Here is a 23,436-nt window from a genome sequence, read left to right on the forward strand (position 1 = left end):
TTATTACGTTTGTTGTTGTACACATTTTATTTTTACTTTCCCACCTCGCCGAGCATTCTGTACAAGTCCTCGATCCCGAAATCGAAGTCCACTCCCAGCCCTTGATAGCATCTTATAAAAGCGGAGCGATTCTGTTGCTAGTAGTGACGGCGTATTGAATGATTCGTTTACCTTTCTATGGTAGACCGGTAGAACTTGAACTGCTGGACCAATTCGTCGAAGAGAAGCCGCCACACCATATGGAACAAACTGCTTTCCGCGTTGAAGTCTCGCTCAACCTTTTTATATACAGTGGCGAGTTGCTGTAGAGGAAAATCTTCTAATCTGGCGGATGCGCGATTTTTTCAACTTTACACACTTTTTTAACCAATGAAGACGGGTAGGACTCAACGAGCTTTTTCAGGTTTTGTTTGCTGTATTCCGTTTGAAAAACAATTTCAGTCTCCGAAACGCCCATGTCGAGACTACGCTTGATGCCCTGCGATCGAGCGCGTTAATAATTTTTATAAGCAAGTCAAAGGTTACTCACCGCCATGAATTTACCAACTTTTTCCATGGGCATTTCTAATATCATAGTGATGTAAAGCTGAATATGCTGTTTGTATTTTGCTGCGATTATAGACAATTAGTGAGAGGCAGGGAATGGTGGGGTGCAGACAGCAGATACCTTGGGCCTCTGTGCGGAAGTTTTCTATGAATTCCAGCTTGACGGTCGTTAGAGAAGACCAGAGATGGTAGTAGTTTTCAAACAAACACACCTCCTTGGATTTGATTTCCTGGTATAAAGGAGAATACAGAGCAGGCAGGATCAAACAGCTCCTATAATCTGAAAAAAAAAAAAACCTGCGCGCAGCGTTCAACGGCGTCAAATACTGCGCGACAGTACGTTACGACAGGCTCTTTCACGAATGCCGTACTGCACTCGCCGGTTATCGAGGACGCCTTTTCCAGGGCCTTTTTGACGCGAAGCAAAAAAGGCTCGAACTGTAAACAAAAGGAGAAGACGTTATCCTTGCGCTTTGGGTCTTTTCTTGCGCCCCTTTGGGGTATTTCGGCAGTCTTTTCTAATACCACTCGGTCAAACTCGTGCTTCAATGCAACCTGAAGATGCTTTTGTAAACAGGAGACTCGAAGACCTCACAGGAAATTATTAACTTTAAACTTTGCCAGCTGCTCTGAAAAAAAGTTTTGCTGGCTGAGCTTGTCCTTTTCCATGATCTCATGCACGACTCGTTCCTGCGCACAGCATCATAAGCGGGTGGGTATTGCGTCTGGCGTGTAACTACCATTTGGATACATATCATCTGGTCTCTCGCGCTCCCGAATTCTAATATGGTGTTCAAGTTGGTTTCTATTTCTTTAAAGAGGATCCCCCGCAACAGTTGTCTCAGCTGTATGGGTTCGACAACTTCGGCCTAACGACTACCACGACGTAATACAAGTAACTAACATATTTATCAGAACTCTCGCTCGACACGTGGAGGCCAAAAAACGCTCTGCAGAACTTTATCTCTTCGTCAATCACTTTATTATACTCCCTGAGAATGTGAGCAAAGGCCTGCAGTAACACATGTTGTCGACGAAGTGTACGTTCAGAGTTGATGTGAGCTCACCTCATTGAATTTTTTCCACTCGGAGGCGTCTGTAGAAGGGAAGAGGAGAGTAAAGCGTTCAATACAAGGTTTCTGAACGAGTACCATCGCAGCGTATGGAGTGGAAAGCTTCGAAGAGATTGTTGGTGCATTGACGCAGCTCTGCTTGGTAGATACCCGCCGCGGCCGACTCGTAATACTGACACGAGGTCAATATTAGTTTATTGCGCGGTCTGTGAAAGCAATGACTTACTTTTATTAGCCAGTAATAAGTTTTTTCGTGGGACTCTCTAAGCCACATGGAAAAAAAATCAGAAAAGGGAAGCAGTAAATTGTAGGAGTTTTCGTGGACGGGAAGAGTGTAATGTTCTACTTTTCCGGAGGCTGTTTGCTCCTATAAGGAAATAATATAATATATAGCAAAGAGAACAAATTAGAAAACGGGACCATCTTATCCACTAGTCCCACTATTTTCTGTTTGAAAAGATCGAGAAAAGCCATTTCCTTTTCGCGAAGTTTTTTTATGCTGTCTTCCACGACCTGAATGTTTCCCATCCCTGCTAGCAGTCAGGCGTGGCTTGTACAGAGGAAGTACAGCTGACACAGCCGACCTGACTGAAGGGACAAACGGACAGCCGCTGACAGCTTACGTATGGCCTCCAGGCACTGCAAGCTACCCTGCTCGTTGTCAAGAGCGCTGTGCCCCTCCGCTAGAAGTGCGTACTTCTGCTGGATTTCGTTGGGATTGAGGGCATCCTAGAGAACGGAGTTCACTTTGCTTAAAAGAAAAAGGCCGGACACTAGATGACGCCAAACTTACAACAAGATTGGAGAGTTCTAAGTGTAAACTCTTATAGTTCCTAGTTTGGATTTCACTAAGAATATCGCGCTTAGACAGCTTTTGTATATCTCTTCGGGCGTCCTTTGATATTATGTTGCACAAAAAGTTAAAAAGTTATGTGTTACGTTATTAACAATATTTAAACCTTGAGATAACTGTTATATAATTTCAATTGTAAATCTAAACGGTCAATTTGGAATAAAAGATCGTCAAAATATTGGTTCATCAACGAAGTTTGAGATTCTGATTGCAGCAGGATTTCAACAACTTCCTAAAGTAATTTTTTTAAAAATGTCTTTGAAAGTAAATTTTACTCTTTTTTTACCAACTCCAAAGTATCTCTGTTGAGTTTAAGATTTGAGGAGGACAGCTCATAATTTTCAAAAATAGTAGCGTCAGAGCCAATGGTGAATTCTGCATCGGTACCCTCTTGAGCAGAGAGCTCCTCATAAGTTTCAGGCTCAGCTCCTGAACCTAGTTGGTTGTACGTAAAAGCAAATATGTACTTTTAAAAATAGATAACCCAGCGCTTCACTTCTCTCCTTTAGAGTTTTATATTCAGAATGGGCTAAAGAAACAGGAACTTTCAAGTAAATGTTGCTATTCTAATTTTTTTAAAGTAACTATTAAAGTTCCTTTAATAAGCGAATGTTATTAACCATTACAAAGCCTTTTATAAAATTTAACTTGGCCCTATACTCAGTAGCTGCCCAGTGGTGTACTTCGTCATCTAACTGAAGAGAAAACTCAAGATTTTCCTCTCCATTGATGTTGAAGGATTTCTAACCACGTTTTATTATAAAAAGTAAATAAAGAACTAATGATATAAAGGAGCTAAATTTGAGCTTTATCAATACACTTACTTGGGTTGGGTTTTCGTCAAGGACAATGATTAGATAGCGGTCTAAGTGTATAGTTTTAACTATTGCGAAGGTGACAGTGTCAACGTTAAATAAGAACAAGGAGGATTCTTTTACTAGTGTTAAAGATTGTTGTCAGCTTTTATTAAAAAAATAACGTAACTTGTATAATATCCAATTACGAAATGATAAAAGAAACTTACGACATACACAAAAATATACTTTGCAATTTTCTTCATCATCTGAGGCATATAAAGCTGATATACTCAGGAGAAGATTTACACCCGCTTTGCTAGAAAAATCAGTTTTTAATCTATACTCCACCTGGTCCATATTAGAGTAATATTTGCTCTATTATATTAAAACCTTAAACACTGCACATAGAGTTAAAAAAGTTGGTTAACACAAACAACCCTTTTAAATTTTAATATAGGCTCAAGTTCACAGTTGATTAATTGTGTTAATTTAAAGTAAAATATAAAAATTTTTTGTGCAAAATAGAATTTATTATTTAATATTATATTTATTTACACCGTACTAAAACCACAATTGTAGGTTGCTATAATTTAAACTACTTTACATTTGTATTACTCTTATTGTCTGGGAGGGTAAAGAAGGGTAGTCTTCCTTGGAAGGCTACGAATTTCGTAGAACAGCAAAGCAGAAAGGACGTCAGCTAATTTTTACGAGCATGTTAGCCTTTGTTAAGTTATGCTTAACAGATGTCTAGGTTGTTTGTGTTCATAATAAAAGGTCATCAAGGGTATTAGTTAATACATCAGTTATATTTTCTTCAAATTGCGTTAAAACCATTCTCGGCGATACGCTTAGAAAAAGGCTGAAGTGGTTTGACTTAACACTTCTTTTTCAACTCGAAACACTGTACAAAACCTAAGTGCGCTAATGTATATTTAATAAGTTTAGGTCAAAGTTAAAGAAAAAACAGCGCCATGAACTTAGAAGTTATAGTCTTTAGTCATTAATTATTACAACTCCCTTTAAACTTTATCTAATACCCTTTCACCCCTTCTTTTTTTATCAACCCTGTGAATAAATTATATTCGCGCAATAAACTGTGGACTTTGCTTTCATCCTTAATTATTATTTTTTTTTTTTGGCACTGATATCTAACGATAAGGTATCATAAAAACTTTCAACACTTAAGCTGTATTTTTGTTTTAGAAAAGGTCGAAGTAAGAGTGCATACAAATAGAGTTCACCTTTTCAGATATCATGACTCACAAAGAATTGATAACTAGCAGAGTAATATCGGGCTAAAACTATAACCGTACGGCATTGTGTGGCGAATCACCTTAAAAAATCCCGCTTTCTGATCAAAGGACGGGACCTACTTTTTATAAATACTAGTATATAGAGATTTTCCTTCCTTTAGTCAAGTAAAGTTCATCACTTTAGAATAACAAAGCGTTCGCCACTAAGCCTAACGTTAAGGAAATTAACTTTAAATAAAATAACATTATTTGGGTAGGGGAAATCTTGACAAATAGTTAAAAATAAATAGTTATATTATTGGCAACGCCAAAAAAATTTTTAGAAAAAGATCAGAGGTTCTATTAGCTTTTTCTAAAAAGCCGGGAGAATTTTCCTGCACTGTAGCCGCTTGATGCTCCGGAGGTTGTCTACCCCCAAGGGACGATAAGGGGGTTGGTTTAAACGAAAATTGTAAAATATAAATACTGTGGTCAAACAGAACTCTGGGTTATATCAAATCTCCTTCAGTCAATTCCGAATTGGACAAAGTACTGCCTTCAACTATCAAAAGCCAGCATAGTGAGGCGTCTATGCCATTCAGCACTGAGAATCATAGTAAGAAAAGATAGTAGAAGCCACAGTTCAACTCAACTTAAATAATTGCAAAACTGTTGCCGTAAAAGTGAATCTCCTGTAGTTTAAGTGCCTACCTAAAGGATACCTTTACTATGGAGGGAAATCTATATACAAGCTTATACTTATGCGGCGTAAATTCAGAAATAACAGCTGATTCCATTCCTGATCTTGTGGAAGACACCAAGATATGTTGTCAAGACTCTTTAAATTTTAAACCCGAGGGGAGTCTTATCAATTTATTTTTGTAGAAACCTCTTTAAATTTTTTTTTTAATCATTTAGAACTAAAATTATTGACTATAGGTCATAAAAAATATTAATTTATCAAAGAAGGGCTTACATTTCGTTGATCTCATCCAACATTTTTGTTTTCCTTATGGAGTCTCCGTCCTTTTCAAGCGAGTTAAATTATTGTTAGTTAATTGTTATTGTTATTATATTTATCTATAAACAGTTTTCTGAAGAAGTAAAAAAGTCATACTCTCTTTATAGTTTTACCTTGACTCAGGAAACCGGTGTCTTTATTTATGGTTGTCTTATCAAATTTCTTCCTTATCTTAGTTTCATAGCTTTCTCATTAATCAATCTATTAGGTACAGTTATAAAATATTTGGTTCTTTTAGAAGATAAAGAAATAAAAGCTTTAGAAAACTTTGCTAAAGAACATAATAGTAAAGCTCCTGATGGTAAAATTTCAACGCACAAGAAGCGTTTGTTGTTATTTGTATAACTCTCCACTTTTGGAAAAACTATTTTTACATCTTTATTAATAGAAAAAGCATACATTGAACGTGCCCTGTGTCTTCTGTCACCTTTGCCTTTCGTAGAAGAATCTAAAGTAACTAAATGATTTTATTTTGTAATAATAAAATAATATTTGTGATTTTTAGAGAGTTTTAATAGAACTTTACAGTATTCTAGTTGAAGGCGGAGAATATTCTTTGGAGGCTTATATATGCTCTTTGTTTTCTAAAGTTTTCTTTTTTTCTTTAAAATAATTATCAAGCGTAAAAGCTTATTTTTATTGAACTTTTGCTTACAGAGTTTGATTGAGTGCTTACTAACTTTTTATATTAAACTTTTATTTTTTAAGGACTCTTATTCTCAATTTAAAAGCGTCGTTACTGTTTACTTTCCGACTCCGATATCATTTTGCAACATGGAAGATGGTTCCTTGTTATATTTATATAAATTCTCTCTGCTGATCACTTTTACTTCCTTTTAGAATTTCCTCTGTTTACCTTTAGTCTAGTTCCAGTTTTTAGGCATCTTCCCCCGAAAATGTTTATTAAAGTTCTTTCCTGCTGTTTGATGGACGGGCGGGTCAGTCTTAATTAGTAACTGTTTATTTGTTGTAGTTTAAGTTTTTTATTCATCACTTAAACTTAGCAAGTTTCTACATCTTTTATTAATCTTAATTTACTACGCCAATTTTTTTTTACTTTTGAAATTACCCTAAACAAGATTTTAAAGTTACTAATAATTACTAGTAAAGCGCGACCCCCAGCATAGAAATTTTTTTTAAAAAAAATTGCAGTATCTTACGGGATTAATGACTTCATGGTTAAGCTTCTAGTACTATCGAGTGATATGGAGCTTCTTGGCATCTTTAGCGAATCAGTCTTGGCAGCGATGTATCCTTTTCGATGGTGCCACGCTTATGTTCCTGTACTCCCTCAAAAGATGCTTTACTTTCTGGAGGTAATTTTAGTAACTCTTCTATACCATTTTACTCCGATCGACAATTTATGAGGCTCCCGTTCCATTTATTATGGGCGTCGCTTCTACATTGCCAGACACTTTCGACAAACTTTGCGAGGATGTCGTGGTGGTTGATCTTGATCGAGGCAAGTGTTTATGATATTTCATTTCTTTATAAATGTTTGCTTGGGGGTTTAACTTTAATAGTAATTGTTAGGAAAATTATACCTTTTTTTTCTTGTTAGATTTTAAAGCTAACTTACAAAAAATTTGTTAGAAACTCCTATTCATTTTAGTATTATTTATTATCTATTAATATTATAACTAAAAGGAGCCATTGTGAAAAATGAAAAGTCCGTCTCTGTTTTTCCTGAACTACGGTCCGTCGCACGGGATATACAGCAACTTCTACTGACGCCCACAACCAACGCGGACCCCACAAGTACGGCATTTTTATTCTGGTTGTTTTTCGAATTCTTATACTCTGCTACCTCAGAAAGCATTCGCACCTTACTAGCGGAAGCATTCGCCTCTCTTTTTGTCGGGTACAATAATCCCTACTATTATTATTTATTTTAAATTTTTTTTTGACCAGCTACGAGTGCTACTTGCTGGACAACAGTGGCGAAAAGGGAAAATTAAAGTTTGATTCTGTTTCATTTCTATCTGATCTCGGAAAAGACACCGCAGAAATTATGCAAAAGTTTCTAAAAGTTAAATATTACCTTTACTCGCACTGGTTCTCTCTGAAAGCTTTTCTTCTTTCGTGCATGCCAGACACAGTCTTTCGCCTATTGGCTGGATACTAGGAGACAGGCCTCAAAGGCGTCCCCTGCCAATCCGTCTCTGTGGAGTATACAGTACTTTGAAGGGCTCGTGAAGCAGAAAGAGGTCGGTCTTTTCATGGTTCAGGAGGTTTCGTGCCCAGCTGTGGTTAAAAATAAGTTTCCACAGCAAAGGCTGCAGCCATGCACCACATTGCGCTCGAGTCGGAAAAAGCGTGCTTGTGGGAAGCCCAGCACACAGTCAAACGTCTATCCTCAATACTATTCGTCATTCTTTGGGTACAGTCTTCTTCCTTGCACTACTACCACGTGGGATGATTCACTGGTTCAGCGAGGGCCAGGCAGACAGGGTTAACGACTTTGTCGACATCAACTTCACTAAAATACTGGACTTGACCTGCACGTTTTTTCTGTGTATTGCTGTTTATTGACCGTAGTTTAATTAACCATTCTGGTTTTAATGCACTGCAGCCAATGAGAAGCACCAAGAGCATTCAATCATGTCCACTCACAAGGAAGAACCACATGGCCAAGGTTATCGTCATCACAATCTTTTGATTTTTTTTTAAACACCCATTTTTATATTGTAGAGCCTTCAGAATCCTTTTCTGGTGTTTCTGCGGAGGAATTGTTTAAATTTTTAGGTGAAGGCTTCTTATTTATTAAAAACTACGAAGTTACCCTTTTCCCTAAAAGAATCAGTGATTGCCGATATTTGCTTTTCATATAACGAACGGCTTGAGAATTCCCGGAGAGTCGGTGATGCAACCAAAATAGAGACGGACGCAGTCAGTTCTTCATCGAGTCTTTCGCTGAACCCTGAACATTTCGGGTAGTTAACTGTTGTAAATGTTGATCAATGACGCAAGTATAAAGTAGACACGCGCTACCATTTTCTCCACGTGTACAGAAAGCTTATATTTTTTCATTATCTTTTAAAGTCTTTTATTTACTACAATTTTCATTTGTCAACGGCCGTGTTGCTTTCAGCCCACCAGCCAATTCAGGTCTTCTCCTTAATACTTAAGGTAAATACTTCTTCAACTCTCTATATACACTTCTCAGAATTAGATTACGTCACATGCTTTCAAACAAGCCACGAGGAGTCCTCCTCGCTCTGCGACTCGCCTCGGTTTGCTAGGCTTACCCTTTCGTTGCACTTTCCGCCGGCTTATCCTTGCTCACTTATAACCAGTACAACCTCGAAAGGTGTCCTGCCTGCAGAAGAAGAGTATGCGAGCTTTAACAAGAAAGTTCAGAATGGAATCGTCAGGTGAACTTCGTGTCTACGGGGCCACGTGGTCTTCTAAACCCTCCAATGAAAGGCTTTGCGTCGTAATAGAGTATATATTCAACCACGGAAAGATCGGAGACTTTGACCAATCAACTTTTGGCCAATTGCTGTGGAAGTGCTCTTTATCTCACGCCACCGAGCTTAACGAAGATATCCGCAGAATACGCGTGCGTTACACCATTATTTATTCACTATGAAGCGTGTTTTCGGTGCACTACTTTTATTAGTCCTTGCACGAAGTCACTTCTTTTATCGGGCGGGGAAGGGCGTTTATGAAACTCAGTATAGAAAAAGGTCGTCTATTATCATTAAGTCCTTCTTTATGCGCGAGTTTCCATATTCCAGGCATTCTTCATAACCATATGAACACGCTGCTTCTAAATATTGAGCTCTTACAAGGGCTTTATGAACCGCATGCTATGATTTTAGATAAAAACTTAGTGGACAGACTAATGGGTAGGTTTTCCTTAGACTTTACCTTAATGGCCGAAATTTCGTTAATTTCTGCCCAGCAATTATTAGCACCATTCGACTCTGCGACTGCTCCTGCTTTAGTGAGAAGTACTACGCTCGTGACTTGACTTCATGGTACTGCCTACACGTGACTACTGGCCGAGGATTGACGGCCGCCACGACCGCCGCTGTTTTCTGTGCTCTTCAGGGGGAAGGCGGGAAAGGTTCGGAAGTTTTTCTGTTAAAAAGGTATTCTTTCAATAACATCCGCTTCATTGTATATATTGATAGTTTAAGGAGATAACAAATTATAAAGTTGAATAAGTTTAGCTGTAGTAAAGCATGCCTAGCCATCACAAATTATATTTAGGGCTCCTAAATCCTTTAAGCGAGGGGAAACGAGTCAGTTTATCATACACACCCCTTGGCTCGGTCCCATAAAGCGACTTTTGATCGGCCACAATAACGGCGGCACCTTTCCGGGTTGGTTCCTGGAGGACGCCTATGTAGAGCACGTGGTTACAGGTGCTTAATGGTAGACAGGTTGATGTCCTTTAGTCTCGTGACTATAACCACTACGCGTAGGGATAGTCTATTATTTTCCAAACAAAGAGTGGCTTGCTGATGATGAGGGAGACCGCAAAATCACTAGACGTCTCCGCTCTGCAGTTTATGAAGTAAAGGACAATGAAGGGTTAGTACTTATAGTATTCAGAAGAACAAAATATTGCAATTTTTTGTATTCTCTTTCTGAAGACAGCCTTAATAACTTTTTGCACAAGCTTTGTTATTGCAAGGATCCCACTCCGTTTAACATCTTTTAATCTCCAGAAGTCTGGTTTAATTAGACGTTTGTGGATTCCTGGTTTTTCAATTATAAATTGTTTTTTTTATTATCTGTATGTCCTATATTGTAATAGTAATATAATTGGCCAGGAAAAACCGATTTTCCTCTGCGCTATAAATCCCCCGACTTTGATTTGAAAAGTTCGGTATACAGCAAGTTAAATATTCCATATTGTCGTAAGGTTACAAATTGTAATAGTGCCGCAACTTTTAAAGTAATCCATTTTCTTTTTCAATCTTTAGACGGCCTTGCACGTATGCTCTTATAAGCGCTCAAGTAGTGCCGAAGTAACGTTATCCTCTAGAGATGAAATGTAATTATAATATATAATTTAATATATGCAATCAAAATAAAAAATATATAAAAAGTTCTGAACAGCGTAAGCCCTCTTTTCAGAAAGCCCTTCTTAATCTTCGGGACCTCAATGTTACTGTCTTCCAATTACTGGACCTAACTTCCCGAGTCTGTCTCTCTGGCTTTATTATATTCCTAGCTAGTGTGTGCAAGCGAAAAGCTTTCGAGTTGCTTAAATATATTAATAATATATGCTTATTCTCAATAAACCCTGAGACAGAGCGAAGAACTTGAGTGGAGGGCCGAATCCCTTTTTTCTGAAAAGTTATTTTTGTTCCTTCTTCTGGCTAATTTTGCGATTTATAATTATTTTTATTATAGTCTCTTGACTTCTTTAGTAAGCATTCTGTACACCTGCCTTTCCCAGGGGCTCATTTCCAACAGAGGCATTTTCCGTTCAAAATTATATTTATGGTAGATTAATAAAGTTTATCTTCATGGGAATGGTAAGTAAAAATAAACTCTGAGGAACTTTCTTTGTGTTTTAAGTCCTGAAAACTGCATTTTGAATAATGCGGAGATTAAAGCTTGCTGGGAGAAGCTTTCAATTCTGTTGAACGCTTCTTCGGAAATCAAATCTAAGGACTGCTGCTACAGTCTGGTAAAAAAAAAAGATTTTTTTCTAGCCGTTTTTGTTTTAATTTTGCTACTGCAGTTTTCCTGGACTATTTACTACTCCATAAAGAAAAATTGGCTTCGCTGCTGGTTGATAATTATCACAAGCGATCCTAAAAAATTTGATTATTACGATCAATCAGTGTGAGCTTTGTTTATAATTTATTTTCTTTTTCCTTTAAAAGAAAGTTGATTGTTGCTTTGTAAACCTTATAAAAAAAATCCAGCCATTGCTTAATGCTTGATAAAGCAATGTGTAACGATTTAGTAAATTCTTGCGGGAAGCTCGACAACCGAAATATCCTTGTTCCTTCCGATTTAATTGATATAATAAAAGAATTTATTTAACTTCTTGTGTTGCAATTTACTCTTGACGAGATGGTAAGTATAACTTTTTCTTGCTTCTATGCAGTTTATTTAGAAATTGAAACAGAGACTCTTCTTTTCTTATTTTGCGGTATGTAAATTCTAAACCATCGACGCGTAATTCCTACGCTTAAGCAACGCTCGTAAAAGTAATGTTTTCCAACGGAATGCGACACACATAGGTTTAGTGGAAACGTGAGATAACGTATTTGAATGTTTACAATGTTAACAAGCAAGAGCAGTAAATTAATCCTACTAAAAAATTAAACCGAAAGGCCGAAAGTGAAATCTTAAATATTTTTTACTATTATATAATATACGGCGTGGCTTTATAGTAAATAGTATACGATGTTAAAAAAAGATTATTTTTATTATTCAAACCCTTGTCAGTGTCCATAAAAAGAATCGAAGGTCTTTAAGTTTTAAAGTTTTGACAGAAAGAGGTAGAGTTATCATCTTTATACATTTGGGGAAGAATTACAAAATGTGGGACAAACATGAAACACGTGAGATGACAGGCTACACAGACAGTGGTGCACCACGTGGTTTATCAGTTAACCAGTCCCCTACTATGTTAATACCTGAAGACATATTTTAGCCCAATGACTTGCCTAATTTGAGGTACGTTTTTTTAGGAATTAGTAATAACGTATACCTTCCCTAATGTGCCCCCTTTTTGGAGTACTAAGCTAACACTGTGTTCGCACACGGAGTGTTTACTAACATCTGGGCATCGGCTCCTTTTCCCTATCTACCGGGAAACCCAGGTTAAAAGTTGGGACTCTGAACTTTAAATTAAAAAGTTTGTAGGTACCAGTTCATTCAGAAATTATCGTGTTTTCTCTTGTAAAACTTATAATCAATTATTACTTCCTAGAGGTTAATGAACTAATGTGTTAAGTGAAGGTAATCAACAATTATATAAAAATGTAACAGCAGTTACCTGAGGTGACTACGAAGCTTTAAATCTGCCTACTTACCTTGTTATTAAACCAATCATTTGAGCTAATGAAGATCTCCATCTTGTGCAAATCAAGGAATATATTGTGGGTGCGACTTTTACCAATATACACTTATCACATTTACTGCAGTCGCCTTAAATAGGAAAAAATGTAGTCATAGTTTATAATTAATAGGGTAACCTAAATTCTTTAAGGTTGTGAATTGATCATACTAGCTTGCGGTAGGTTCATAACGGCTAATATCCTAACTGTTAACGTCAATATAGAAAAGAAAGCGTCGAAACCCAGAGTAGACTAGCGTAAACATCTTAAATGGAGGTAAAGAGATATACTTTAAACATAATAAATTTCATACAAATCGTCAGTTGTGTACACAATTTTTCGCAATATTTTCCGTAGAACACTAAAACATTTGGTAACCCCGGTATTTTATAATATGAAGTTATTAAAGTCTGCAAAGGAAATAAAGAAAGAGAAATCTTGGGTGAGATGTAAATTTTGGGTCATCTAGGGAGACAAGATATAAGTTGTAAAATTGTTCATTTTTTAATAGTTAATTGCTTAGACTGAAACCAACCAGTGTAGTGATTGTGCATAAGTTTATCGATTTGGCCAGCATAGCAAAAACCTTAAATCACCAAAGGCAAGCTACTTGCATTCGATTTGCCAAGTTTATCTACCAAATTAATCCTTCGCTGGACTGCGAACCTCGCAGCCCGCGTTATTGAGGCTTTCAAGGGTGGTGTTCTGGTGTGGATCAAGCACAACCCGTCAAGGGCGAAAACTTCTCTATTTAGCTGCCCTACACAAGGTTGATCTTAGAACCTACTTGAAATGTTTCTCTGGGATTTAAATGATGTTCCGACTTGAAGAAGCTACCGCTACTATGAAAGGCCTGATGCACTATAAGCAGAGGACTGGATTTTCACCTCCCATGCGAAAAATATATATATATAAAGTTAAGAAACCGCATTGAGGCGTAACTTTTTAAGGTCAAAAGTTTGTGATCCAGGCCTTATCCTATTTTTAAGGCTTCCTTTGTTGGGAGGGGGGGGTTAAGTAAATCTTGACCTTTCATTATTTAGAAATTTCTGGCCCACCCGCCAGCGATCTTTTTGTTTCAAATGAGTGCCATCAAATCATCTTTTTCTTAACCGCTGTATAGGGAGAATTTAAATTTGGCTACATGAATTTTGTTATCCAATCTATGTAACACCCAGTGATTATTGTAAAAAGTAAACACCTTAGAGTTTAGTTTTGCTTTAAAACCAAGGCTTAAACAGTACTTAACGCTCCCTTGAACAACGTGCGTTTTAATACTTTAACTGTGAACCAACTCCTGTTATTTAATTTATATAATTATTAATGACTATTGCAGATGCTGGGTATCCTTAAGCGCAGAGTCTGCTTTACTCTGGACATGACGCACAAGTGCTCATGCATCTTCCTTTTTAGAAAGCCGATAGGCTTAAGTGAAAACGATTAATATTACCTTTAGGAAAGGAGGTCCCAAGCTTATCACTGGCCAGTGTTGCTACTACTCTGTCAGCCAAAAATTTCGGCTGTTTGTCATAACGTAGATATATAGGTATATATAAAGCACAGATCTCGTTTATATTTAATTCTCTGTCTTTTATATTTTTTTTTTTTTGGAAAAATTATTGTTAAAATGCATAAAGAATTGCATGGGCTCGCCTATAATTTGGATTATCGTTAAAGTAGGATGTTTAAATTACAAGTACGTCTCGCAGGGGTAACATTTATTAACATTAGTTAATACATGGTGATTTTTCTCTCTTTATTTAAACGCTCAAAGTAAATTACCTTGGATCAATATTTTATTAATTTTTTAAAACCATTCCAGTGTTTAATGTCTGACTTTTCCCATTGCTTTTCCCACATAAACAGTGTTCCGGTTTTAATTTTTATAGTAAGCTAGCATTTTTGATTGTTTGACCACTGTACTATCTAAACTTATATATAATTTCCTTTCCACTCTAGCTTTTTTAAGAAAAAATTTTTTAACTGGTTTTGACTTTAATCGTTAAAACTTTACTGCTTTATAAGCTCTCCACTTTTCATTTGCTCTGTAAACATTAAATTAAGGACTCACCTGAAAGGCTTTGAGCACTCTGTTGCCTCAAATATATGGAGTCATCTACAATATTTTCCTTTGTAATTACTTATTGCAATCCTTTAGCTACCATTTGAATAGCTGTTTTTACGGTATCAAAGAGTTGATTTGATTTTTAGAACATTCAAGGATTTAGTTAATTGGAAGAAGCGTTTAGTATATCGCTGTAGTAACTGACAAAGTGATCAGATGCTCAGCCAGCAGACGCTTTAAATACCACTCAAATAGAAACTGGAAACTATACTATCATAGAGAAGTAAACAAGAATATTATTGTATGTCGATTAATAGTATTATTGTATTGGTAATATATAGCTATTGTAGTTTGTTTAGTGAAAGTCGTTAGATAACTCGATCTTAGTAAAATAACGAACTCGGGGATCATTTTAATTTACGTAACCTAATGGTAAGCCCACCAGAGATAAAAAGGGGTACGTTTAACCCTAAATTGAAATAATGTAAAGTTAAGATATTTTGTGGGCTGAATTTTTTTAACTAAAGTCGTCAATAGAGTTTACTCCAAAAAGGGTTGGTGGGACAGTATAGTTTTAAAGTGTATTTCCCGAGGCCTTAATCGTAGTGCTCCTGCCCAAAAAATATTATGATATTATAAAGTAGGGTTTTGTTTTACACACCTTTCGATAGACCTTGTACGCGTTTCTACTATACTTTTTTTTTTCTTCGGTTGCAAAGCATATTATTTTTATAATAAAATGCTGTTTAATATATATTTTTAATATATTCGTCGTTATACTTCTTTTTTATTAAACAACTCGCTTCCTATTAAAAATCGAATTGTGTTTCTACAAATAAGGTTTCTCAAAAACTTAAGATTTTCTATAAAGAATATAAGAAAGTAAATATTTGAAAAGAATCAACACATTAAAAAAACTTCCATATCTTTAAAAGATATGGCAATAAAATCCTTAGTCGTTAACAACAAAACTGCAAGGTAGTCTAATAACAAAAAGTATACATAAAAAGTAATATCTATTTTTGTAGTATTATATCTTTATTTTGGAGAGGTCAAAGTAGCTCCATCAAATCTACTTTTAATAAAAAGAATTCCCACAATAAGGAAAAGATTCACGTACTTATTAACTTATAAACCAATTAACAACACATAGTTAACAAAACTTTTTAGATTGATGTTTGTCTTTCCTGCAAAAACTTTATTTTTTGTTAAGCAGTTTGACTTAAACACTTTGAATTTTTACATTTCCACCTTTAGGGAATAAAATGGTATAGAACTAAGCTTTCTTTTTCAACAGTAAAAATTTTATAACTAAGGTGAACAAAAGTAACTATCATCTGCTAAGAAGGGTTTGCTTCAACATTTTTAACAGATATTATATTTCAAAATTTACCAACAACAATTACTGTTCTTAAGCAGTTATATAAAAGTATTAATATTAATCAGATAACTAATACAAGATTGTAGTTATCTTTACCAAACTTTGCTATTCACAACGGTCCGGTCTTAATGTTTTGGTTTTATAGGATGGGGATGTGCTGCAGTTAAGCCACTGAGTGAAAGGGATCTTTAGGGTTCTTTTTTGTTCTTGCCTGCATATAAACCCCTTGAAACTTTTAGTAATTGGTAACTGTATATTTTAAAAAGACTAAAATCATTTTTTATAATCATATTAAAGTCTCCCAAGTTACAGAGAAGTTAAAAATTTTTTAAAAGTACTGCCAAAGTTCTCTAACATAATCTAGCTTTTCGAAGTTTCTTATAATGCAAGTACGGGTATAAAATCGGCAACCGTAGTTATCATATAATATTTCCCTCTTTATTTTTTCTTCAAGTTTATTTTTATTAAAAAAATCTTTTTTTCAAGGAAAGTTCCCAAAATACCACAACCTTTACTGAAGCAATAAACAAATTTTTAAATCGTGCAAGAAAGTTAAAAGCTAGAGGACAAAACTTACATTTAAACTCGTACGTTAACTTTCTTATATATTTCCCTTGTTAATAAGTTGTATTTTATATATTATATTTTGACAGTTATTCGCAGAATGCTTCTAACGATGACACTCAAGTCTGTGCTTTTAATTTTGTTGTTCGTTTTTTATAACTTACATTTAATTATTAGCTGGCATCAATTTGTAATCCTTTTAAATTTGGGTAACTTAGTAATAATACTATAGTATCTCCTAAAATTATGCTTGTTAATAACTATTACTTATTTAGTATTTTATTATTACAAAATATCGTAAGCGAGTTATAAATCTATTTTTTTTTCTTAACTATAATTTCAACTCAAAGTATGTGATAAAGCAGCTCATACTTTTTTAAATAAAAGTTTTATTAAGAATAGAAAACTTTGTTAACTAGTAAATCAGTATTAACCCGTTTCTATATTTAATTGATCAAATTTTTATAGTCTAACTTTTAGTTTGTTTATTAAAACTTTTTTATTCATTCTGTGGAGATTCAGTTATAAATTAAATAGAATTTGTAACTTAATCTTTTTAATTTTTTAACGTTAAAAGGAATTTTTATTTCGTTATTGACAAACTACAACAAAACTTTATATATTAACTGAAAGTTTTCTTTTCTTGCTATCCATCTTTAAGTCACCCGCAAGAAAATAGTTCAGAGGATTTCATGCAATTTAGTTTTTGCTGATAGGAACATATACTTGGTAGCAAGAATACTACACTTTCCTTTACAAAGTATACGAAAAAGTTAACAAAATTTAGGTTTGGATTTAATTGTACAAAGAGAGGTCTGCTTATTAAAACAAAAAGAAATTCTGAGTAGCTCTTTATGCAATCTTTTTTTAATTTATATTTTTACAATAATTTTTCTCAACTATTGCAATAGTAAAAAAGAAAATTAAACTTAATTTTTAGAATGAATATGGAGTAGTCAATGAAGGGGAATATAGTAATAACGGATGTAAAGATTTCCGTGACTCTACCGCCATAGAAGATTTTCTTGTAACTAATAGACCTGGGCGGGGGCAAACTAGCGGTTGTCGAGGTCTTTTTTTCTTCCCTTATTGTTTATAAAGCACGTGTAAAAAAAATTCGCAAATTTTATGTACCTGCTTTCGATTTTTCGGCGTTCATCATCTAAATACTTTCTTTTTTTACTACTTCTCTACTTCCTGAGATCTCTCGACTTTTTATAGTTTTTATTTAAAGCAAATTATTACTGGTTAAATACTATAAATAATAGCAATGAGATTTTGATGGGTGCCAATTTTTGCTTTGCAAGTGATGCATATTTCATATACTTTACCGAGCTGATTTTCTGTAAAAGAAGAGAAGTTGTTTTGATTTTAATTAAAAGCTGCATCCGTGTTCCTGACATTTTACGATGCTTTTTAGTAACAAACAACTTTAGATCTGCTATTAAAAGATCCAGTATTTGCACTTATATTATTTTTTTCTCGTTTTCTTTAGATTCGCCACGGTTTTTTGAAAAGGGAATTATAGAATTTACTGAAGAAAACGAAAAGGAGACGCTTATATTGGAGAAACGCAGATTGTCTGAGGAATGTGTAAAGTATTTTTTTCTTAGTAAAGCAGTTTTAAGAGAAAAGTACTTTGGCTTGATGATTAGTAACAAACTCGAATGTGCTCTATTGGATAGTATAATACTGTTTGGCTAACTTTAGATGGTTTGAACTTTACTTCGCACATAATTTTTTAATGTTCGATTGGTCAGCAAAATGGCGTTTATTGGTTATTGGCCTTTTTTTTAACCAAGTAAAATGGGGGCGGTGGTTTCGAGAGTTTCTTAATTGGTTTAAAAAAAGATTTTTTATTAAGGTTGACTGAGGGGGTTAGCAACTACCGCGACACCGTCAGCTTATGCCAGGAAAAGTTGTGCGAGCAGAGCATACAAGTAACGTTGCGTGTATCTTTTGTTTCATATGTTGCTCTATTTTTTTTTAGTTGAAAGATGCCGGAATTAAGAGCAGGCCGTCTGGCGGCACTTCGGACGGGTTACTTTTATTACAAACTTATTAATTAAAACTCAAGTCATGTGGCATGCACATGATTTTTATAACACATTCAAAAGTTAATATCATAATTTATTGATAATGAATTCCTCTCAGCATTTTATCTGCTTTACTTTGGTTTTTTCCTTTTAATAGTGCTACTGCTGCTGAAGGCTTGGCTAATAGCGCCACGAGGTACATCTCTGACTATTTCTTTATTTTTCTTTAACGCGAGAATTTTTTTTGTGCATGTGCAGTTTGTTTCGTACTATTTCTTGATAATCTTTTCTCTCCTCCAATTGCAACACATCAGGGTTGAAAGGCTCACGTAGTGTTGTTCAACTCAAGTTTTTAAGCCTTAAAAGTTTTATTTTAAAAAAAGGCGCCGACGGTGCTTTCACTTAGCGTTAACTTACTATTATTTAGAAATACAGCTGCTATGCCACCGTACTTATAATATATTAATAAAAGAAAAAAATAAAAAGTTTTATGGGGCTCATTAAAAATAATTTTCTTTTCATTGCAGTTAGACACCACCTCGTGCGAGGCCTATACTGCCAGCCAGTATAGTAAAGCACCATAAAAAGAACTGGTTATATAATTTCGTTGTTTTGTTGGAGTTGAGAAGGTGAAAAAAAGTTAGCAAGTTGCTTCAGTTATTTAATAAGTTTGTCTTGCTTCAATATATATAGTTGACCTCGCTCCACACAACTCTTATGAGTTTTATGTACAGTGACAGGCTGAAGGGCCAGTTAGTAAAGTGGGAGAAAATAAACAATCATTTAAAGAAAAAGCTTGAGGAACTTCGATTCAAATATTCTTATGAAAGGTTTCAAGAAAATAGTAAAGAAATCGGTGAACCTTCAAAAGGTGTTGGGGAAACGGCCTACTCCGCTAATTTTTCTATAGTGGTTAAAAAGGTTTTCTTGCGTACACTCCTTTTTTTTTTTTATCAGAAGCCCTTCAATCAACATCGAACGGCGTCCTCGCGACATCCGAAAATTCGTTTGAGGGGAGCACGCATAAGGGAACCTTGTCCGACTTATTAGAAAGTGTTATAGAATTAGACACCCTTTTAAAAGAAGTTCTTCATGACCAATACGATCACTTCTCCAACCAAAAAGTAGAAGAAACAAGACCTATTATTTGGACGGGTCAGTATAGAGTAACCAATGTAATCGAGTTGTTTCGAAGTTTCCTGAGTTACGTTAAGCACGTCATTTATTTGTTGCAACCTGAAACCTTGCGATGCTTTCTTTACCCCGAAAAAGTTTTTATCTATGTTCTTAGCTTCCAGCACCTCTATAGAACTCACTAAAAATATATTAGGCAGAGGAAGGTCCATCAAGCTTAGAAAAAGTGAAAACTGAACTTAGTCTAATAGAACTTCCTTCCGATGCAAAACACTTGGCTCTACGTACACTGCAATGTCTTCTTTTTTTTGTTTTTTTTTTTTTACTCTACTTTGGTGAAGGACGTTACAGTAGTGATGGCGATGTATCGAAATTCAATACAAGAGAAATTGATAAACATAATAATTATTCTAGATTAGAGCAATTATTAGTAGAAAACCTTAGGGAACTTCAAGATCGGGTTTTACGTATAGAAGATGGACAAACTATTAGTAAACTGTTGCATACCTGTATAGAGGAGGAGAAAGCAGAAATAAAATGGCTAAAAAAAAGTTTGCAAGAATTCTTAGTATCCTGTAGACTTCAGTTTATCTCGTTGTTAGGCCATCGTAACTATATAATACAAAGCGACATTTCTGAGGAAAAAGAACACTTGGAAAGGAAGCTAAATACTCTGAACCAGGAACCAGAGAAAGCTATTGAGGACAAAAATATGTTGTTCATAGCTTGTGATTCTTTAGAAGAAGGACTTCGGGGAAATAATATCGAATACACCGATAAACTGTCTAAAGAGAGGCTTCTAGAAGAGGATCTTCTGGCGTGTAAGGAAAAGGTTGAACAACTTTTAGGGGAGAAAAAGCTTTTATGTGAAACTGTTCGTTATTTGGAGACTGCTGTTAAAGAGCTCAGTCAAAAGTTTGAGGAAAGTTTCGCTGAGATAAATATATTGCTAGAGGCGAAAATTGCGCTTGAAATGGAAAACTTGGAGTTAAAAAAAGAACGCAATTTTGCTTTAAAAGAGGCCAGAGCTTCTATTGAATTCCAGAAACTGTTAGAAGAAAAAGAGGAACTTGTACATTCGCAGAATCAGCAAAAGTTACATCTCTCAGCACTGGAAAAGAAGCTCGAAAGTTCGTGTGAACAGGCTACTGTTTTGAGACAGGAGCTTAGAAATGCTAGCGAAGTGGTCAATTGCTTAATAGATAATAAAGAAACTGCTGAAAAGCGAATTGAAGGACTGGAAGTGGCATTAGTAGCTCGCAATGATTGTATGCCCATGGAGCCTTATAAGCAGTTAGAAAGAGAGTTTAGCGAAATAAATAAAGATAATATGAGTGTGTCAAAAATAAAATGTTGCAATGAAAAACTCATCAAAGGACTAAAGGAGAACATTAGAGAAGCAAATGCTGAACGCGCATTACTGTTAGAGCGGGAGCTTGCCCTCGAAAAAGATTGTACTAGACTTCAAGAAGAGTTGCGTTATAATAACCTTGAGAACACCATCCTTTTCAACCTATTAAGTAATGAAAAGCAAACTTTAATCGATGTATATTCTTATCTTAGCGAATTACTCACTAAAAATAAAGTACTTATATCGCATAAGAGAACTTTTATGATATTTTTAAAAAACCTAATATCTGGTGAGGAGCACCTTCTAAGCGACCTCTTAAAACAAGACAAACACGCTCGAGAGTTGCTCACAGTTATTGATCCGCTGCCTTCTACAGAGATTATAAAAACGAACCCCGAACTAAAGGATACAAAATCACTAGCTTTCTTACACAGAAAAATTATTAATATCTGTAAAAACTTTAAACAACAAATTGAACAGGAGAAAAGATCTACAAGCGAAGTATTTACTGGCACTCCACAACAGGAGAGTTTACAACATTACATACTAAAGATATCAGAGTATAATGATATTATCATGGACTCGCTAAAGTTAAAGGGCACTAAAACGGTGTTGTTAAAACGAATTGTGGAGATGCTCTGCCTCTATTATCACGAAAAGTTAAAAAGTCTAAAAAACACTCAAGAGGACCTACTAAACCAACAAGTTTCAGCCAACCCGAATGTTGTACATATGAAAGTTTTTGAAAGCTTAAGAGGTTCCTATATATAGTGCAACTGCTTTTAGAGTGTAAAATTTTTTTTTGAAAAATACAAAACACGTGGCCTAAAACTTATATATTATGCCTACTAGTATTAGTCTAAATCATTCAACTTTATTTGGCTTTAGATACTAAGCAGCAAAACTCTCTTATCATTGCTGCACTTGAAGAAGCCGCTATAAAAATAAAACAAGATATTACTCATGAGTCCGAGAAACTTTCTTCCGCCGAGACTCTTCCACTCAATATTGCTCCTGTTAGCCAAAATGAGGGTGCCTCACTTTTTAGTATATAAGTTTTCCTTATAGCTATTTGAGCGAAACATCTCCAGCTGCCCTCATCACTTTCATTGCTACCGACGATTCTGTCAAACCATTTAAAGTTGGAGATCGGGTCAGTGTTAACGCGGAGAACGGCGTGTTGAAGTATGTCGGTCCCACAAAGTTTCAGGGGGGTATCTGGTATGGCGTCCATCTGGAGAGGCCAGTTGGTAAAAACGACGGTTCTGTCGGTAATGTTAGGTACTTGATTAACTATAGGTTATATCAGTCATTGTATATAGTCCATATAACGTTGGCCTTGACTGTTGTAGGTACTTTTCCTGCCCAGACGACCATGGACTTTTTGTAAGAGGAGAACGGCTTCGCAAAACTATCGACTGAGACCGTTTCTGTTGGACGTAATTAGGATAATAATAGTTTGACGGAACTTAATTCTTATTTAATAGAATAAATTGATATACTAAAATATAATTTTTTTTGCCTTTTCATTGTTGCTACTATAATAATTAGTTTGCACGTCATACTCGTGTTTTACTTCCTTCACGCCGAAAATGAGCGTTTAGTTAAGCTCTTTGTCCCATAAAACTTTTATATTTTATAACCAATTTACCTTTCTAGGTGTGAAGTTGTCCGCTTATAAAAATCTTGCAATATATTTTATTATCATTTTTTTTAAACAATCGTATTTACGTATATTCTAGTTAAAGTATATTTATGTGGCATTGTCTATTTTTACTTGTTTATATATATGGGACCCTATATATGTTTGCTAAAAGCCCGCAACCGCCCTCTCTCCCTCGCTCTCTAGCTTTAGCTTCCTTGAATCCTGGTTATCCAAATGTAAATTTTACTTAAATCGGTATCGCCATCTATATCATTGACAGAAGACGTTTTTTATTTTAGCTCAACTTGTGTATTATAAAGAAATTTGAATGTCTACTAAACAATCAACGAACTTGCGTAAAAAAAGGTCATTTACTTTATAGTGTGCCCTTCGAGTTTTTTTTAAACACTACTGATTAACGTTTTAGCCAACGCAAGAGCTATCATATGAATAAATTTTCGCACGTGAATATATTTACTTTACTAAACTTGCTATCGAAACCAGCTCGTGAATGGCGTTCATTAATAACTTTTATAACTTTTATAGCTTGCACAAGTTACATAAAATGCCGATATATATAATAAAGAACCTTTTTATTATAAAATTTCCGACCCTTTATGCCCATGGCTCTTTCACTGGTGGGTCGGAAATCCTTCATAACTCTAATGTCGTTACGTAGGTGGCAACTGGCCCCCGGAATG

At 35.3% G+C, this 23,436-nt stretch overlaps 3 protein-coding genes across 4 annotated transcripts; 2 read left to right on the plus strand and 1 right to left on the minus strand.

Moving 5' to 3' along the window:
- Window positions 1-22: 22 nt before the first annotated feature.
- On the minus strand, window positions 23-3,761 carry LOC135145250 (exocyst complex component 1-like). 2 transcript variants are annotated; one of them, XM_064077361.1, is made up of 22 exons: window positions 3,707-3,761; window positions 3,497-3,644; window positions 3,297-3,409; window positions 3,093-3,215; window positions 2,957-3,038; window positions 2,759-2,907; window positions 2,579-2,704; window positions 2,413-2,514; window positions 2,204-2,348; window positions 2,040-2,149; window positions 1,846-1,986; window positions 1,698-1,791; window positions 1,614-1,642; window positions 1,451-1,558; window positions 1,287-1,391; window positions 1,156-1,236; window positions 844-1,101; window positions 668-776; window positions 530-609; window positions 359-478; window positions 172-278; window positions 23-111 (listed from the first exon to the last, which is right to left on the minus strand). In XM_064077361.1, the coding sequence occupies exons 2-22, from the start codon at window positions 3,624-3,626 to the stop codon at window positions 33-35; spliced, it is 2,391 nt and encodes a 796-aa protein (XP_063933431.1). In that variant the 5' UTR covers window positions 3,627-3,644; window positions 3,707-3,761; the 3' UTR covers window positions 23-32. The 2 variants fall into 2 exon arrangements, with proteins under 2 accessions (XP_063933431.1, XP_063933430.1); XM_064077360.1 differs by having other exon boundaries at window positions 172-302.
- Window positions 3,762-5,767: 2,006 nt separating this feature from the next.
- LOC135145253 (DENN domain-containing protein 5A-like) lies at window positions 5,768-11,537 on the plus strand. Its single transcript, XM_064077366.1, has 34 exons — window positions 5,768-5,826; window positions 5,914-5,978; window positions 6,031-6,114; window positions 6,234-6,309; window positions 6,366-6,463; window positions 6,710-6,841; window positions 6,894-6,987; window positions 7,173-7,283; window positions 7,338-7,386; window positions 7,437-7,554; window positions 7,619-7,732; window positions 7,796-7,905; window positions 7,958-8,040; window positions 8,098-8,160; window positions 8,217-8,270; window positions 8,323-8,458; window positions 8,617-8,633; window positions 8,692-8,758; window positions 8,822-8,899; window positions 8,952-9,087; window positions 9,148-9,214; window positions 9,266-9,376; window positions 9,433-9,622; window positions 9,744-9,898; window positions 9,959-10,067; window positions 10,156-10,238; window positions 10,310-10,401; window positions 10,463-10,533; window positions 10,589-10,682; window positions 10,795-10,838; window positions 10,896-10,988; window positions 11,043-11,175; window positions 11,230-11,333; window positions 11,417-11,537. The coding sequence occupies exons 4-34, from the start codon at window positions 6,300-6,302 to the stop codon at window positions 11,535-11,537; spliced, it is 2,937 nt and encodes a 978-aa protein (XP_063933436.1). The 5' UTR covers window positions 5,768-5,826; window positions 5,914-5,978; window positions 6,031-6,114; window positions 6,234-6,299.
- A 6,033-nt stretch (window positions 11,538-17,570) lies between these two features.
- LOC135145245 (structural maintenance of chromosomes protein 2-like) lies at window positions 17,571-22,553 on the plus strand. Its single transcript, XM_064077356.1, has 12 exons — window positions 17,571-17,639; window positions 18,065-18,167; window positions 18,434-18,509; window positions 18,560-18,609; window positions 18,763-18,801; window positions 19,340-19,476; window positions 19,563-19,876; window positions 19,936-20,023; window positions 20,081-21,847; window positions 21,979-22,122; window positions 22,182-22,371; window positions 22,443-22,553. Exons 9-12 carry the CDS (start codon window positions 20,452-20,454, stop codon window positions 22,510-22,512), a joined length of 1,800 nt encoding a protein of 599 aa, XP_063933426.1. The 5' UTR covers window positions 17,571-17,639; window positions 18,065-18,167; window positions 18,434-18,509; window positions 18,560-18,609; window positions 18,763-18,801; window positions 19,340-19,476; window positions 19,563-19,876; window positions 19,936-20,023; window positions 20,081-20,451; the 3' UTR covers window positions 22,513-22,553.
- The last annotated feature ends 883 nt before the right edge of the window (window positions 22,554-23,436 follow it).

Source organism: Zophobas morio, unplaced genomic scaffold (genome assembly GCF_036711695.1).
Source record: "Zophobas morio isolate AGI-343-1 ecotype UQ-CSIRO unplaced genomic scaffold, CSIRO_AGI_Zmor_V1 ptg000134l, whole genome shotgun sequence".
Taxonomy (NCBI): Eukaryota; Metazoa; Arthropoda; class Insecta; order Coleoptera; family Tenebrionidae; genus Zophobas; species Zophobas morio.